This window comes from Cibotium barometz, chromosome 36 (genome assembly GCF_041138505.1).
Source record: "Cibotium barometz isolate CiBa-2024 chromosome 36, ASM4113850v1, whole genome shotgun sequence".
In the NCBI taxonomy this organism is placed as follows: domain Eukaryota; kingdom Viridiplantae; phylum Streptophyta; class Polypodiopsida; order Cyatheales; family Cibotiaceae; genus Cibotium; species Cibotium barometz.
The window spans coordinates 43866957-43885811 of record NC_141081.1 but is presented as its reverse complement, the minus strand read 5'-3'; the positions used below and the strand labels follow the sequence as shown (position 1 = coordinate 43885811).

Here is an 18855-nt window from a genome sequence, read left to right as displayed (position 1 = left end):
AAATGTAGACCCACTCTCTTACCCTTTTGAACACACTGAAGGGGCACTAACTAGGTTGTCTAATAGGTTAAATTCTAAGCTCCCACCAATTCACAAACTCTATAATATATGATGACATAATGTAATGTTAAACAAAGCCTTAGATTAGTGGTCCTATGAACTGTGATTTATTTCATGTTCAATGACATACCCATGCCAGAAAAGATACTCGTAGATATTCAATCATGAAATCATGTAGTGTAATCTTCATGGATAAGTGCACCACCTTGAACATTGTTCCAAAGATGATTGTAATTATAAGTGGTGTGGGTTATCTGAAAAAGAGTGTATGGAAATGATTGAAGTTGTCTAAACATTTTTTAAAAATATATAAAATATACATTTTCCATAAGGGCTTCAAAAGAAATGGAAATTTTGAGCCCAGGGGGGTTGGTGAAAAATGGATGAAGGGATGAGGAGAAAGGTACCTCTAGTACTCATCATTTCAAGAAGCTAAGTATGCTCATGCTCTGAGAAGCAACATTAAGATAAAGATTGTACTTCCACTATACACTACCACTTTTACTTTATATGCCTTGCATTATTCACCTTCTTTCTTTGTTACTCCCAAAATAACAAAACTTTACTATGCAAGACATGGGTGCACTATGACATATTGTGAAAGAAGGTGCATGAATGTAGAAGAAGGGTATAAGAATTATTACCAATCATAGAGTAGATTAGAGAGCGACCACATAGCTTGAGCTTACCCTCTAGCTGAACCATAACACACCATAGCACATTAATGTTGTTTATTGTTTAAGATAATTGAGAAGAGGGAGGCACATGAATGTGGGGGTTATAAAAGGAAAAAGACTTGGATACATTTGGAGCAGGTAAGATGCATGAATGTAGAAACATTGGTGAATGCGAGAGGATTGAGGAGCATGGAAAATATAAGGCTCAACTTTGGAGGGTATATAAATATAAGTCCAAGGGCCTTCATTTCTAAAGAAATTGAAGTTGTTGGTTGAAGTGTTATCATAGACTTCAAAGCAGTGTGAAGACTACAAAGGACTTCATTCCTTGTAAACTTGGGGGAAGGGCGATTAAAGGGTTGGTTTTTGTGGACTTACCCTTACTCTCAAGGATAAAGGTTAAGGGTGATTAAAGGGTTGGTTTTACCCTTATTCTCAAGGATAAAGGTTAAGGGTGCTTGATTTTTACGAGGCTTCAAATTATTAGCAAAGGCCTCTTTGAAGGATAATGAAAGAAATGGTAATCTTAGTGGACGGCCACGAAAGATGGGTATGTAATCATGGAGTAGATTTCTAAAAGATGGGCTCCATGAAAATTAACTAATCATGGGTAAAGGGAAAATAAACCCGTTTTGCTCATGTGAAAATGATGAAACTAATGGGGTTTAGGGTAAAATACCTTTAAATTTTTGAGGGCAAAGAGCGCCTCACAACTTTGAGTGATGTTTGAAGGATGACGAGAACATTTCAACTGAGGGGTTTAGGGGAGTCCACCCTCAGGTAGGTTCATGTACACATTTGTGTGTGCGATGGTTCATGGAAATAGGGGAAGGACAGCAGACATATACTTTGGGCAGTAGAGATATAAATACTACATGACAGGCAAGTCACCACATGCATAAACATGTGTAGAAATTAGAGGTAGTGAAAAGCATTTCCTCCAAGCACAGAGAGAAATATCCAAAATTGTTATGGTGCACAGAGACAGATAGGTCAGGTAATTTTGGTTGTTGAGCTTGAGAGGGTGCACTATGAGAAGGGTATGTAAATGCATGCCATACAGACCCTTATATAATGTATACAATATAGAAGCTAGTGAGTGGTAGAAAAGCCAAAAGTGAGGGAAAAAATGATGCATTCCAAAATTGGGGGGAGGTGGGAAAGCATGTTCTAGTGTGAGAGAGGTGGTGGGGCATAGAGAGAGAGAGAGAGAGGAGAGCATAGGGAATTGGGGCGGCGGGGCCCAGGCAGGCAGGCGCGGCCGCCCGGGTGGCCGGCCAATGGGGCCCGCTCCTCCCTCTCGCGCCCCCGCTGACCAAAATGTTTCGGGATTGGAGCTCTGTACCCTTCCCTCCCTCCCACCCACCTTCGCCATGGCTTTCTCTTCTTTTCTTGTCGCCTTTCCTCGTCCTTCCCTCTCACCAGTACACATCCACTGCACCTTTCTTTTCTGCTTCCCCTCACAGCCACCACACCTGTAGCGCCCGCGCCCGCCCCCCCCCCCCCCCGCCCTCACACCCCCCGCTCGTCGCAACCCCCCCCGCCCCCCCCCCCCAACCCTCTCCTACCCTCGTTCTGCCCAATGCTCACCCTCCCCTTCGCCATGGCCAGTTTCCAAATCCCTGTGGATGCTGCTGTCCCAGACTAAGGCCCAGTTCAATACTGAGATTCCTACTGTGTACAGCTCCTTTACCATTAGGTATGTGCTCAAATCTTCAACATTTTTTCTTCTCTGTGTTGTTTTAAATCGTGTTTACTCCAATTTGGGATCATCTAAATCATATTAATCTTTCAATTATCATCTGGGTTGTTCCATATCATTTGCATTATGTGGATTGAATTGTTTTCCTTCTGTTTAGGTTGTTTCAAATCTCAGGATTGCCCATCTGGGCTGTTAGGAATCTTATTTTTTCCTTCTCATTTGGGTTCTTTTGGATTGTATCATTTCTTTTTCCCCATTCGGGTTGTTTCAAATTGGTCTTTTTCCCATCATTGCATTAATTCTATGCTTTCTCTGCATTTGGATTGTTTGAGACCTCGTTTGGGTTCTTTTAAATTGTATCAATCCCATATTTTCTCTATCTGGGCTGGCTTCAAGTCTGTATTTTCTCCATTTGGACTTGTATGATTAGTATTCCATCCAGTTGGGTACTTTTCAATAGTGTGTCAAGGGTTCATGCGGGTTTGTTTGTTTGTTTGTTTGTTTTTTTTTGTTTTTTTTTGTTTTTGCATTTGGGCTTGAATTTGCATGCGTTCCCCTTTCAATTCTATTGGGTTTCTTACTTCTTCTTCTTCCAGCTTCTTCTATTGGGTCTAGGTCAAACTTTGGTTTTACCTTGTTTTTGTTGTTTAGTTAACAAGTTGATCTGTTTGGAGCCTCTTTTCCCCCCCAAGCAAGAGCTATTATCAGTATTAAATATATGTACATCCACACAAAAGTAGATACCAACCCTTCACAGAGGAGAGAAAATGCATGAGGAAAGGGAAATTGGGTGGTCGCTCTTGGAGGGCGGCGACATTGGGGGTTGAGGGAGGAAAGGTAGGCAGGGGGCTTGAATTGTCAAATAATACCTCTGTCGCCACGGGCGAGAAAGAGTTTGGGGCTCCAGATGTGGAGAAAATTGTCTTTCTATGTGTAGTAACTCCACCAATTCCACCCTACATGCTTATATCTGATTCTTCACAAGTTGAAGAGCTTCATTGATTTTCAGATCTTTAGTCTAGAAGTGGTTTTGCAGTTCTACATGGGATTGGTCGCTCGGGCCACATCTAGCAAACACTTCTGAAAAACTCTGGTTTTTCACGCCAAAAAAAGTTTGTTATTTTTTGAGTTTGACCAGATGTTGGCCCTTTTGCTTGCCATCCTCGTCTGCATGCACTTTTACACGAGGATGTGTATTGGTGTAACTTATCTCAGTCAAAGGGGCACTATGATATGTTACTTGCTGCACATCTTCTACACCTCCTTTTTTTTGCATTGGGTCATGTGATTTTATTAAATAATGATGGTTTATTTCTGAGAGGTTCTTGGGTTGGTCGACCCCGCAAACTAGAGCCCAGCTGCAGTGAGCGAGGGTTGAACTCATAACTTCCGTGCTGGGACTTCAACCCCCTAACCCTGCATGGGGGGAGACTTCATGATGGCTTATTATGTCAAAGGAGACATTATTTCTCACACAAACCTTTGTACATTTTGACACATCAATCCCTCCCAAACTCCCTTGGTACATTTCAACACATTAATGTTACCCATAGAACTTTGCTTATTTCAACATCTGGCTTTTCTTGAATAGTGTTTGGCTTCTGAACATGATCTTCTAGACAGTCAACAACATTCTTTTACACCAATCGATCCAGTTACCTTGCTTAAGAGGTTTCAACATACACTTGCATGCGTGGGCGGTTTTAAAAATTGGAACAGGTGAACAATCTCAATCTTCTCATTGATGTAAAGCGATGACTTTCTTTTTTACTTTCTTTTTTGAGTAAGAAGCATTGCTTTTATGTTTTGGCCATCTGTCCTGTAGGTCATGAGCATATCGTTAGTGCTATTTGTCTTCCTTTGCACATGCAGGACGCTTGTGGTTGTGGTCGCACGCTAGCAGTCAACTTGGTTGGGATGGAGATCCTCAATGAGTTACGGTTTACCTTCACACAAATCATTTCTGTTTGATTATACCGAGCCAAGTTCCCACTACAGATCAGGTGACATCAAGGAAAATTCTCGGCAGTCAGCATTTTTTCAGGTCATGGAACCTCAGATGGGTGTATCCTTGCCTACTATCAAAGCTTCTGGCACTTGCTTTGAAGCATTGAGCCGAACAAGCTCCCATGTGAACCTTGCACATGATGCCATGGGTTGGGACTTGCAGAGGCACCAGTTTTTCATTGAAGAGAAGGAAAGACCCATGGCTGTTACTACTGATGCACTATCCTGCCATTCCTCTGTAACAAAGCTTTCAAAGAGTGGGTGGATGCTTTCAACAAGTGAAGTGTCGAAGGGGAAAAATAGTTGTTACTTGTCTGGTTCGCACTCCAACAGCTCACAGAGCACTGAAGCAGAGGAGCAGTTTCTTCAGAGCAGCTCTTCTGTGCAAGGCTTCGGTGATGAATTCATGCATCCTTATCCAAACTCCTCTTTAAGTTGCACCACAAGCACACATGCATTCAGTGACGGCTCCGCCTCCAGTGAAGTAGTTGGCTCATCAGAGGGTTGCCATTTTGATCAGTTGATGGACTTTATGTTTGATGAAAACGACACAGTGGAGTGTTCAATGGGATCTCTTGATGCATGGTTTCCCGAGTCAGTTGAATTTCCATTCGCATGTCCAGTCACTTCACAGCACATTGCTAACAATTCCTATTCTGGAAATTCATCTGACTGCTCGAATGACGAAGTAATAGTCCAGCATAAAAGAGAGGATCTGATCTCCACAACGGTACAAAAAGAACTTGAAGCAGTTAGCCACAGCAAGCTTGGATCGGAAGTGCAAACTCAATCAGTGCAGGATGCTGGGTTGTGGGAAAGGCAGAAGAAGGTTGATGGCCTGGAAGAGATGTTCACTCCTTTAAAGAGTGTAGATCAAGAGGACAGAATTTTTGATGGTGCTAACTCAACCTTCGGTGGCAGTCAGATTCACTTTGGCAGGACTGCTGATACGGGTCCTGTATCCCAGAACAACTGGCAACATCCTCTCTCTGTGCAGGATGGCTTTAGTGTAGATGCTGGTGCAGTTTCTTTCAACTCAAATGGCAAGCACTACGTCAAACATGATAGATGGCACAATGGGGTGTTTGGGAAATCAAGTTCGAAGTTCAACAACAATTCAAAGGAAGACATCATCAACAAGTCTTATGACAGCTTTGCACCACAGACTCCTGGACTAATTAGCAAGGGTGAGAATATAGAAATATGCCAGGACAATACAAGAGAGTTCGGGTTGAATCCTATCCTCGGGTCTCCGCTTGCCGCGGCGAGATCTGAGACAGACTACAGTGAGATTTGCCTTGTTCATCTTCTCATTGCAGGTGCTGAAGCGGTGGCAACAAGGGACATGGATCTAGCGTCCGTGATATTGGTTCGGCTCAAGGAGTTAGTTTCTTACTCAGGTAGCACAATGCAGAGGGTGGCTGCTTACTTTAGCAAAGGCCTGCAGTGTCGTATAGAAGGCAGTCACGCGCTTGATCATGCGGGCTATATCAAACCTCAGAGTGACGTTCTTGCGGCTTTCCAGATTCTTCACGAGATCTCGCCTTACATTAAGTTTGGCCATTTTACTGCCAACCAAGCAATTCTTGAGGCTGTGGAAGGGGAGAAGTGTGTACACATTATCGATTTCGAAATTATGGAAGGCATCCAGTGGCCCCCTTTCATGCAGGCATTGGTTTCAAGGAAGGGAGGTCCACCGCAGCTGAGGATAACAGCACTATTCAGGCCCCATGCAGACCGTGGACTCGCTGCGGTACAGGAAACAGGTAAGCGTCTCACCGAGTTCGCAACGTCCCTCAATCTTCCATTCAGTTTTAGCCTACTGAGGGTTAACAATGAAGAAGAGTTCAGTGTATCGAGCGTGAAGCTCATCAAAGGAGAAGCTCTTGTGGTAAATTGCATGCTCCATCTTCCTCACATGCCACACAGGACCGCCACATCAGTTTCATCCTTTCTTCAGGGAATGCGCAGGCTTTCCCCTATTGTGCTGACTCTTGTGGAAGAAGAGCTGGGTTGCAGTACCACTGCAGTGGCCTCTTACTTTTTTGAAGCTTTACATCACTACTCTGCAATCTGCGACTCTCTGGAGGCTTGCCTTTCAACTGAAACAGTGGCCCGCATGCTGGTGGAGCGTGTCTTTCTCGCACCTCGAATCAATAGCACGGTGACATTCTGGAGTGGATCATCTGCTCAATCTGAACTTGGGACAGATTTTGCTACATACAACTGGTGCTCACTGGTTCGCTCTGTGGGTTTCAAGTCTCTACCACTGTCATTTCAGAACCTGTCTCAAGCAAGGCTCCTGCTTGGGCTCTACAAAGATGGTTTCAAGCTGGATGAAAGAAGCAACCGCCTGCTTTTGGGATGGCGAGCTAAGCCTCTGTTTGCTGCCTCTGTGTGGAACTGACAAAAATGCACTCTTTTTTTATTTCAGGACAATCTATTGCTGCTGGGTAGGTTATGAATAATTATGACAGTTACACTGTGGAAGGTGCAATTACTAGCTTTCTATCGTTTTGTTTCTTAGCAAAACTGTAGGTGCCATTTGTGGATTTTGCTTTAAAATGTTGCTGGGATTGCCTTTCTTGCTTTCTTTTAACAAGTGAGCTTGATTATTGGATTTCATGGATGCTTTTCACAGTGAATCAGCTGCAAGCTTTTTTGGCTTGATTAAGAATCAATGGGTAATTAACACTTTTCTCCTCTTTGGTTTGTATATAGAATTGTAAGTGCATTCTTTGCTTGGATTAAAGTGATTTATGTTAGCTTTTAATCTGTCCAAAGACTTAGCTGGGGGAAAAAATTACTATCATTTTCCACAATGTGAGCATCAACACATCAATGTAGATAGCAGGGAAAGATTGATACCATGGTTCACATGATGCTTTATCAATAAAAATTTACTCATCTGTTTTATGTGGAAGCTTGCATGAAAGTGAGATTATCATTTGGGCTTATCTCTAGAGTGCATGTTTGTGTTGAAAATAGTAATTATAAATTCATTCTAGGACATGCAGGAATTGCTTCTTTTTCTGTTTTTTGCAAAAGATAGAGATTTTTAATTCATAATTTATGAATTAAAAATCATCTGATGGGTGCCAAGGCCTTATTCCCTGCAGTCAGTCACTGGATGCGAAGCCTGAGTCCAAGTTGAATTGTTTGCCGGGGTCTCATATCACAATGTCTTAACGCGTGGCTATCCCATCAGTTTCTCTTAGTCTCATTAGAATAGTCCTCGCTCGAGGTGTATTCTCTCATAATATTCTCACAAGCACGTCTCATCGAGAGCGGTTCCTTTGGGCTCAAATAAGATGGCTCGATTAACGCATCGTTGCCAACTAAACAACTTTTTAGTGTGTAATCCTTTCTCTACTTCGACCAGATCCATAGGCTCAGCTTAGTCCTCTCCAATCCCCATGGGTCTAGCCTTGCATCCTCCATTGGATCTATGGAGCCCGTGTGAACTCACACATCCATAATTGAAATTGCCACTTTACTCACATACATCCCACTTAAAAATACTAAAATAAGAGTTCACACACACTCTTTCATAAAAATAGTCCTTTCAAAAGAAAACATACACCACCGTGTTCTATTGAAAGAAAATATACATCACCCTATCTTTTTCAAACCATGCATATGTTATATGTCCACATCACATAACAAACATCTTAACAAATATCGAACTAACACATCAGTGTCACCTCATCAACATAAATCTCCTCGCGCACCACAACCTTGATCCTTAGACCAGGACGGAACATACCAATGAGCCCGAACACACATGGACCGTCGTATCAAAGGTGCCCTACAATGTCTCACATATGTTTGAACACAAATGTCAATAAATCCTAGGAGTCGCTTCTATTGGTCAGTCATCACCTATCCCACAAGCATGAACACTCCAAGTACCGACATTAGTAGCCCTATAATGTCTAGTACCAACACACATACTTAGCCACCACAAATAAGCAACATTTCAATCAAAATACATCATAATCTCATTCCGAAGTAGAGTAAGCCTTCGCAAGCTCGATGAGACATCGCAACTCTCTAGTCGAAACTTTGAACAAGTGAAATTCCTCTAGTCATAACATATCTTGGTGAGGTCTTCTCAAGAATCTTTCTTTCTCGACGAGCTTTCCAAATCCAATTTAACCAATCTTGCCTAAGTTCTTTTACTTTCAAAGATGGTTATTTCCAACTCTAGGGATTAAGCTTCCAAAATAATAGTCTAGCTCTTGAATTTACGCTTTATCTCACATTGAGAATCCTTCTAAGAATTCTTGAGGGTCTTAAGGCTAGAGAGTACCTTAATTTACAACTCAACTTCGGCTTCTCAAGTCATTATCATTGTTATACTCCTAATAAAGAACATCAATCCTTGCATGTATAGATCTTTATCAAAAGTATCTTAATCTAGCCTTTGCTTTTGGGATACACCCTTTTCTTGATTAGAGTGCTCTCAACCTTTTGAGTTAAGGGTTGTCACGGGCTTTCTCTCTCTATAAATCTTCTTTTCCTGGGAGAGATGGACGTGGTCTAGTTATATTTGAGAATCAACTAGATTTCCTCAAGCTAATTCTAGGTTCTATGTTAATCTTGTGCTTAATCTTACTTGCTTAAAATGTCTTTTCTCTTTCTCTCTCTAAATTCTCTACTTCTCTCTCTAGAATTTTGCTTATAGAATTCTTCTCTCTAAAACCCTGATCCTATTTTTCTCTCTCTAGACCTAAGGTTTTTCCTAAAATAAATTTTTTATTTAAAAGACTTGATCTTCACTTGGTTTATATCCTTCTAACTATATTTTCCTGAGAAAGGGGTCAATAATACACATCTATATACACCATGTGCACATTTGTGTGAATCCTTAGGGTACACACTTATGTGCATAATTTAATGCACTTTATTAATTCAACCTTAATTAATTTCCAAAATCAAGCCATTTATTCTATTTTATCTAAGGCTGAACCTCATAATTCTAGAGCATTCATTTTCTCTGAATTTAAAGCTTTATCCTTAGACTAGATTTTAAACTTAAGATATGGTCAATTAATATTCTATTTCTAAGGATATGAGCAGAGAATATTACTTTCACAAGTATTAAATTAATCCTTTATCTAGATCAATTCCAAGCCTTAGAAATAATATGGAGCTCATTTAATTGAATTAATTTTATCTATGCACACACTCATATGAGAATCTATAGCCTTGTAAAATTTTGTAAATTTTTTAGTTTCTCGCATATTTATTTATGTAGAAAATGTTTTATTTACATTAATTCAATTTAGACCAATCAAAAGCAAGGTAAATGTTGAAAAAGGTCAAATTTGAATTATAAATATGAATTGTACCTTTTGGGGCTTGCTTTGGACTTGATGTTGATGCAAGTTGGGATGAGAAGGCCTTGCATAACACACTAGAATGGCATGATTTCTTTGCACCTCCCTTGGTCCTTGACAAGATTTTGGTACTTTTAAAGGGGTTAAAGTGCTTGGAAAGAGAGCGTACCAGATGAGGAAGTGTACTTGGCACATAAAGCTATGAAATGGACTTCACAAGCGTCAAGAAAAAACTTGTGTATAAAGGGGAGGGCCTATTTATATTTTAAAATGGTGGGGCTTGAAGCCTCTACATGCTACTAGTCCTCTTGAGGTAATGTCAAGCCATAACTACCATCCAATCCATGCACACCATAAAAATTGGGGGCTAAACTAAACCTTAGACTCACATGCATGCACTTTATCTAAAGTGAACTAGTAGAAAGTAGCATCCCTAGTTTAGCATAAACAATTTTAAAAAATAGCTATGAATAAATGAACCGTCACACCTACCAACCTAATCCACCTTGTTTTTACCTAAACCATGGTTTTCCAAACCTTAGAAGAATTACCCTTAGTCCAAATAATTTAATTAATGTGCACACATAGTGGTGCATATTAATTTAACTTTCTAAGGAAAACCTTGTAATTAAATACTCTAATATTTAAATTAATCACTAGCACTTGATTAGATTTTTTTTCAATTAGTTTTTATCATTTTTCTTTTTGATATAAATTAATTTGCATGTGTGCACACTAATGTGCACATGTGCATCCAAGGGTCATCGCTTGTATTTTTGGACATAGACTTTAAAAGGCTTTAAAAATATATTTATTTACACAAATTTTCCAAAATAATGAACACAAATCGATTAAAATTTACTGCTTAGTATGAGGGATCTTATAGAACTTGAAAAGTTGGAGGCAAGAAAAATAAAAGTTGTCACTATGAAATTCAAAATTGTATGAAGTGTGTATTATGTACTTACAATTTCTCACATGTATGGCCCCATGCCCATGGGATTTTTATAATGGAATTTGGACCCCTACCTTGTACACTTTATATGTAAATGAATGGTGTACTTTCATTTCAAATGTTGTAAAGTGTTACATCACATCCTTATCAAGTTTTTTAAGTAAAAATATATATATCTTACTATTAGAGATTAATATGATACGATGCTTATGATGCTCAATTTTTTTTTGAAGGCTTGTTAATCAAATTGGCACTCTTTTGAAAAGAGGAAATTATCACTGGCCTTCAAAGTGTGAAAGCATAGGTCTCTAAGTGTGTATATTTTTCAACCCAAAAAGTTTCTCAGCCTTCTAAGGAAGGTCTACATGCCAATGGTGCTTGGTGAAGCCTTCAAATTTTAGCATTAACCACACAACGTACCACTGAACCTTCTTGCTCACATCTTGGGGGGCAATGTCAATCACCCATAGCTCACTTGGCATGCTATGAACAAGTGCTCAAAAGAAATGTTTTTGTTTAACCAATAAAAATAAAGATAGTGTAATGAAGATTCAGCTCTAAAAATCAAAGAAAACTTGGAATTATATATTTTGTCCCTTAAAAATAAAGGCAACTGCAAATTTTGAACCATGCTTTTAAAATTCAACCAAGAAAAATACATTATAAACCGTTTTTTTTGCAATGCTATAAACCCTCTCTCTCTCTCTCACACACACACACACACACACACACACACACACACACACACACACACACACACACACACACACACACACACACACGCGCGCGCGCGCGCGCGCATGCACGCACGCACGCACGCACGCGCGTGCGCACGCACACAATGTAACTCCTCTCTCTCTCTCTCTCATGTGCGTACGCATACACATAAAGTACACAAATATATTGTGTCATTATCCATATTAAATTTATTTCATTAAGAGGATTACAACTTTAAATATGTCCATAGACAAACCTTTGATCTAAAAAAACCAACACAACATAAGTTCTAATGTCTTGAATTACTTTAAAAATAACTAATGGCCTTTGTTAAAGGCAAGTATTTTAGTGAAGACAAATGGCTATTCCCATTGTTTGATTGCATGATTGACACACATTTGGCAAGTATAGCATAGAGATTGGGAGTCCTCATCAATGGAGCTAACTAATATATATATTGGAGAGGCTTCTTGTAGAGCTTCACATGCTTATAGATTAAAACAAGTGTATGATTTGTAGCCTAAAGAAATCTCACAAATATTCCTTTGGAATGGCCCATGTTAGATGAAGAGGTGAGTAATTTTTTGATAATAATCAATCTCTCTAAAGCCATAGCAATTCCTAGGTATCATCATCTTTTCGATCTTTATTGTTGTGAAACTCTAGGTTGTTGATTGCCTTGTGGTTGTCAATTTAGATTACCTTATTGAATGCAAAGATGAGTGGCCACCAAAGTTAGGATCATATAATCCTTCTCATCTTAAAGTGAAGATGATACTTTAGTATTATGTCCATGGTTATAGCTCTCTCTAGTGATTATACTAATATTACCTAGAAAACTTGGTTTTGTTACCCAAGCTCTCTCCCATCAAGTCTCTCGCACATGAGTTAGCTACTAGACGAGAAAGGAGAATCCAACTCAGTAAGGACCACAACCACCATGGAGCTTATGGAGATAGTGTATGCCTATGTTAGGAAGATGAAGGATACTTACTTGTCTCTCAAGAAGCATTAAAATGCAAGCATTGAATTTTTTTGACATGGATTTCAATGAGTCTCATCTACAAATGAAAATGATGTGGATTCTATGGTGGACATCATGTTCAAAAATATCACCAAAAGAACAACGAAATAGTAGTTGGAAGAGGTGATGGCCAATAAAAATCAAGCACATGAAGAGCCCCTCGGAGAGGAACACATGTAGCATATATTAAGTGAGAGACTGAACTTGTGGATCTACATATGAGAGCTTAGAAGAGGAAAATCAACTAAGGAGACACGAATGACTAAAGGGGACCTGGCATTCAAGAGGAAGATAATAATAAACTCATAAGGGAGAAAGAGGCTCTACTAGAGTCCTACATATAAGTGCTCAGGAAGAGCATATAAGAGCATATCAAGTGAGAGACTGAACTTGTGGATCTACATATAAGATCTCAGCAAGAGGAAGAGAAACAGACACAAATGGCTAAAGAGGACTTGGAATTAAAGGAGGAAGATAATAAGATACTTATGAGGGATAAAGAGCCTCTACTATAGTCCTACAACAAATCTTTGGGCCAACAAAAACCCTAAAATGGAACCAAAAGGAGCTTGCTAATGTTTCAAACATGCATAAAGTGGCAATGCACAATCAACTATAAACACGATAAGCCATGTAAAATAAAAGGAGAGAACATGAGGCCCACTTCAAATTCTGTAGCCAAAGAGATGAAATACATTAAAAAGATTTAATAGAGTGGGATGTTAAGAGAATCCATGAAGAGATAGCTAAAGCTAATTTTCTCCTTCACCAAAGGTGGTGTGCCAAAAAGGAGTTAAAAATACAACTTAATCATGTATCAACCTAGACATATGAGATGGTGAGTACTCACGATCTCCAAGGTAGACCTTTTAATCTTATAACCATTCCATTTCTACACCAATTCTCTCTTTCCTCCAACACAATATTAACTACATATAATACCACTTCCACCACATTGCTTTACACAAAGTTTTGAGCATACAACTAAATACATGTATCCTTTGGTTGTGGCCATGTCATTCTTCCATGGAACCATCATGTAATAGACTATAAGGAATGTCTTTTAGCTACCTCTTCACCTAGTGGTAATCAACCTTAGCTCATGGTGCCATATATTACAAGATGCTACCATCTTAGATGATGAGGAAGAGATCATCTTGGACCTTAACTATAATGACCTTAGTGATAACCTCATGCTAGGACTAGCTTCTGAAGACCTACTTAAGAGAGTTTCTAGTAGTTCTATAATGAAGACTAGAGAGTAGCAAGGTGTACCCAAAGACACCTAGTGGATTTCAACACTATAATCTACCATTCAAGTGGAATCATCCTTTTATACCGAAATATATCAGCAACTATTGGCCAACCTCACATGGAAGGCATACTTTTTTGATAGGGCTTTTGTTGTATACAACAATGAAAATGAAGAAGAAACTCTCTTTGAGAAGATGCACAACTCTACTTTGAAACCATTAAGTCACTATCTCTATAAGGCAAGGATAAAGGGCCAACAACTAAAGAAGCCTCCACCTTAACTAAATTCCTTTGTGGGGCCACCATCCCCTCACATACTAACACACAAACCCCCACATCAATAATGTCACAAGAACAACACACCAAATTCTTCTCTTGTTTCTCCATTTCTCACTAGCCCTCATGCATGGAGAGTAAAATTACTTATGTAAAAAGTGAGGTTGAAAGAAGGAGAGTTTAATTCCCTTTGGAAACAATTAGGAGCATGTCATTCATTTTATCCCTTTCGAAATAGTGTCTTGATTTGATTCTCCATTTATCACTAGCTCTTATGCGACCATAGAGAATAGAAGTACTTACCTAGAAAGTGAGCTTGAAGAAGGGCCCTTTTCAATTAACAATAACGAGTATGACATTTAATCCATTGCTTTTAAAATTGTATTATAATTTATTCATGGGTAGGTAGTCCTTGCTTTGTTTTTGGCTTAAAGAAGGAGTGCACTCAATTTGGATGCTCAATGTCATATGGCTCCTTCTCTTTTGGCTCTTCTACATGGGCTCTTCCTCCAATTGGATAAATCTCTCCAAAGTTGAGAAATTCCTTGCAAAAGAAGAGCTTATTAAGACTTAGACTTTCAAGGTTAAGAAGACTGTGAAGCATGCTATGTCATGCAGGTGATATGCGCCCTCACTCGGTGGTAATATGCGCCCTCACTCAGTGGTGGGCTAGGACCTATAATTGTAGCATTGGCTCTTTCTTGGCAGGTGGTGCCTTTGAAGGGGATGAAATGAAGTTATCTTGGAGAAATTATTGTGTTGACCTGCTGGACGCAAAAAATTACAAAATTCCTCATAATTATAGTGAGCATTGCGCGATCTGGTTATATTACTTCTAGAGTTGAGGGCTTTGAATTTGGTTCTTCATCAGGCCTTTGAAGAATGGTCATAGGTTTCCTCCACCCACGGGCGATTTTCACTTTGTTGGGACAATCCTTATAAGCATGCTCAAATCTGCACATCTAGCATGTATCTCTGTAAGATTCCTCCCCAGCCTCTCAAGATGTCTAGCATCTTCCCCTGTAATCAATCCCCTCTTTCAGAAATATAAAAGACCTTGTTTCTAACTGTTTTGACTTAGAGAGAGAGAATATTCTAGAGAGAGAATATTCAGATTTTGAATATTTTTAGATAAAAAATTTCTCATATTATTAAAATGAATTCCCCTGAAACAGAAATTCAAAAAGAACTTTCCAATGTGCAATTGGAATTTATTGGAAATGGGTATAAAGGACCTTAGCTTAAGGGTCTAGATTTATAAAATTTTTTGGATTATGGTCCAATTAAGGTTCCTATGGGCCAATAGCATCAATCCATGTGTAGGGAGGAGATAAATCCAATTTGTAAAAGAAGATACCAAAAAATGAGTAAATGCTCACATAAGATGAAGAGTTGACTATGTACAAGGTTTATTAGTAAAAAACTATGAGCAATATTAAAAATATGAGATATTTTGGGTATAATGATTCCATTTTGGGTATAATGATTCCATTTTGACACATATGTAAGGAATGGGAGTCCATTAAAGGAGGTGCATATTTCACATGCTTGAATGAGTTTTAAACTCAAAAATAATGTGATATTTTTATCTCTCCTCTCTCTTGAATCAAACCAAATCAAAATGGAACAAAACCGAATAAAAAAGGAACCAAACTAGATCCAAATCTAGTCCAAATTCAACCAAACTCAATCTGGAAAATTCTAGAATTCAGTTAGCTTTGGTTAGAGCTTCCCTCTCCTATAAATAGAACATGAGTCCTTTGAAAAAAATAGAAGAATTTTACTATACTAGAGTTATGCTGAAATAATGCTAATTTCTACTATTCTCTAAAATTCTCTCCAAATTGAAGAAATTGGAGCTTCCCTCTTTCTCTTCAATTCCCATTGGTGGCTCCATCAACATACTTAACCAATTGATTGGTTGGGGGCCTCTACCATGAACAAAGAATCAAGCAATTTGTAAGGTAAATGGTGAATTTTAATCTTTCTATAATTTCTCAATGCTTCTCTCTTCTCAACCCCTCTCAAGCTTGAGAAGCTTAATTGGAATGGTCTTTGAATGCTATTGAAGTTAATTGATGAATGGTAGTGAAGAGTTACATAATTTGATGAATGCTATTGAAGTTAATTGATTAATGATAGTAAAGAATTACATAAATTTTCCTTTATGCTTAATTCTAATGATTTTTATGTAATTTCTCTCTCTCACTCAAGAAATGGTCATACTCATGACCCATTCTCAATCCAAATGAAGCTTTTCATAAAGCTTTTTCTTAATCCAAGATTAATCTATGCTTGAGGCCAAATTAATGGCTTTTTTCTATGCTTTTAGTTTATGTATTTCATGAATATTGATGATTCAATCCATTATTGGGTTAATGATCCAATTAGGGATCATTCTAATCATTCTCTTAATGATAAGCTTTATCTTTCAGAATAAATTGAGATTTATCAGTCATAGTAGCGGAGCTATGGTAAAATTTTTATAAATATTACACATAAAATAATTTCATTCAAAGCATGAAAAGAGAACTTCCTACTATATTCTAGGAATTATCATCTAGATTATTTGAAAGAATTTTATTGTAATCATGGAGAAATTGATTTTTATGTTATGCATAATTGATGATTATTTTATTATAAAAGTGTTACTTTTATCATATTTGGATTTCATGCATAGAGGTATGCATAAAAGATTATTATTTTAATATAAAAGTGTTTCTTTTATCATATTTGGATTTCATGCATAGAGGTATGCATAAAAGATTATTATTTTAATATAAAAGTATTTCTTTTATCATATTTGAATTTCATGCATAGAGGTATGCATAAAAGTTGATTATTTTATTATAAAAGTGTGACTTTTATTATATTTGAATTTCATGCATACAGGTATGCATAAAAGTTGATTATTTTATTATAAAAGTGTGACTTTTATTATATTAGAATTTCATGCATAGAGGTATGCATAAATGTTGATTATTTTATTATAAAAGTGTGACTTTTATCATATTTGAATTGATGCATAAAGGTATGCATAAAAGTTGATTATTTTATTATAAAAGTGTGACTTTTATCATATTTGAACTTCATGTATAAAGGTATGCATAAAAATTGATTATTTTATTATAAAAGTGTTACTTTTATCATATTTGGATTTCATGCAGAGGTATGCATAAAAATTGATTATTTTATTATAAAAGTGTTACTTTTATCATATTTGGATTTCATGCATAGAGGTATGCATAAAAGTTGATTTTTTGATTATAAAAGTGTGACTTTTATCATATTTGAAATTCATGCATAGAGGTATGCATAAAAGTTGATTATTTTATTATAAAAGTATGAGTTTTATCATATTTGAATTTCATGCATAGAGGTATGCATTAAAGTTGATTATTTTATTATAAAAGTGCAACTTTTATCATATTTGAATTTCATGCATAGAGGTATGCATAAAAGTTGATTATTTTATTGTAAAAGTATTACTTTTATCATATTGGATTTCATGTATAGAGGTATGCATAAAAGATATTCTTCTTATACTAAAAGTGTGATTTTTATCATAAATGGATTTTATGCACAACTTAGATGCATAAGAGAAATTCTTTTATTCTAAAAGTGTAATTCCTACCAAATTGAATTTATGCATAAGAAGATGCATAAAAGATTGATTTTTAAAAAGTGTCATCCTCATCTAAATTAAATTTATGCATAGGAAGATGCATAAAAGAATGGAATTTCAATTCAAAAGTGTTATTCTCATCCAAATTGAATTTATGCATAGGAAGATGCATAAAAGATGGATTTTTAATTCAAAAGTGTCAATTCTCATCTAAATTAAGTTTATGCATATAGGAAGATACATAAGAGATGGAATTTAATTCAAAAGTGTCATTTTTATTTAAAATGAATTTATGCATAGGAAGATGCATAAAAGATTGATTTTTATTTCGAAAATGTTAGTCTCCTTAAATGGAATTTATGCATGAATAAATGTATAGAGAAATCTTATATCAAATATAAGAATTCTCTTGTATTCTATAAAAAGATATGAAATGTGATAAGATGTGATAAGAGGTGTATGAGATGTAATAAGATGGGTATGGGAAGTGATAGGATGTGATAAGAGGTGTATGAGATGTGAAAAGATGTGTATGAGATTTGATAGGATATGATAAGAGGTGTATGAGATGTGATAGAATGTGTTAAGATGAGTTAGGATGTGTTAAGATGTGTATGGGATGAGGTAAAGAGTGTATCTGATGGGATAAGATGTATATGGGATGTGTTAGGGCGTGAATGGATATAATATGGATGTATGAATGTAGATATGGATGTATGAATGTGAATATGGATGTGTGGATGTGGAAATGGAAGTGTGGATGTATGAATGTGGATGTGGATGTATGCATGTAGATGTGTATGTATGAATGTGAATGTGGATGTGGATGTGGATGTATGGATGTAGATACGGATGTGTATGTATGTATGTGGATGTGGATGTATGAATGAGGATGTGAAAATGGATGTATGTATGTAGACGTGGATGTATGGATGTGAATGTGAATGAAGATGTGGATGTGGATGTATGGATGTAGATACGGATGTGGATGTATGTATGTGAATGTGGATGTATGAATGAGGATGTGAAAATGGATGTATGCATGTGAATGTGGATGCATGAATGTGAATGTGGATGTGTGGGAGTGGAAATGGAAGTATGGATATATGAATGTGGATGTGGATGTATGCATGTAGATGCGTATGTATGAATGTGAAATTGGAAGTATGATGTGGACGTACGAACATGGATATGTATGTAGAATAATGAATGTGAA

At 37.4% G+C, this 18855-nt stretch overlaps 1 protein-coding gene across 7 annotated transcripts; it reads left to right on the top strand.

The window, feature by feature from the left end:
- The first annotated feature begins 1986 nt into the window (after positions 1-1986).
- On the top strand, positions 1987-7069 carry LOC147617923 (scarecrow-like protein 26). Of its 7 annotated transcripts, none has more exons than XM_086776177.1 (3): positions 2079-2436; positions 4031-4158; positions 4312-7069. In XM_086776177.1, exon 3 carries the CDS (start codon positions 4370-4372, stop codon positions 6851-6853), a length of 2484 nt encoding a protein of 827 aa, XP_086632303.1. In that variant the 5' UTR covers positions 2079-2436; positions 4031-4158; positions 4312-4369; the 3' UTR covers positions 6854-7069. The 7 variants fall into 7 exon arrangements, with proteins under 7 accessions (XP_086632310.1, XP_086632303.1, XP_086632306.1 ...); XM_086776180.1 differs by having other exon boundaries at positions 2081-2436; positions 4063-4158; XM_086776178.1 differs by having other exon boundaries at positions 2111-2436; positions 4059-4158.
- The last annotated feature ends 11786 nt before the right edge of the window (positions 7070-18855 follow it).

Excerpts from the sequence above, each read along its gene's own strand:
- LOC147617923 (XM_086776184.1), top strand. The coding sequence starts at position 4,370 with ATGAGTTACGGTTTACCTTCACACAAATCATTTCTGTTTGATTATACC.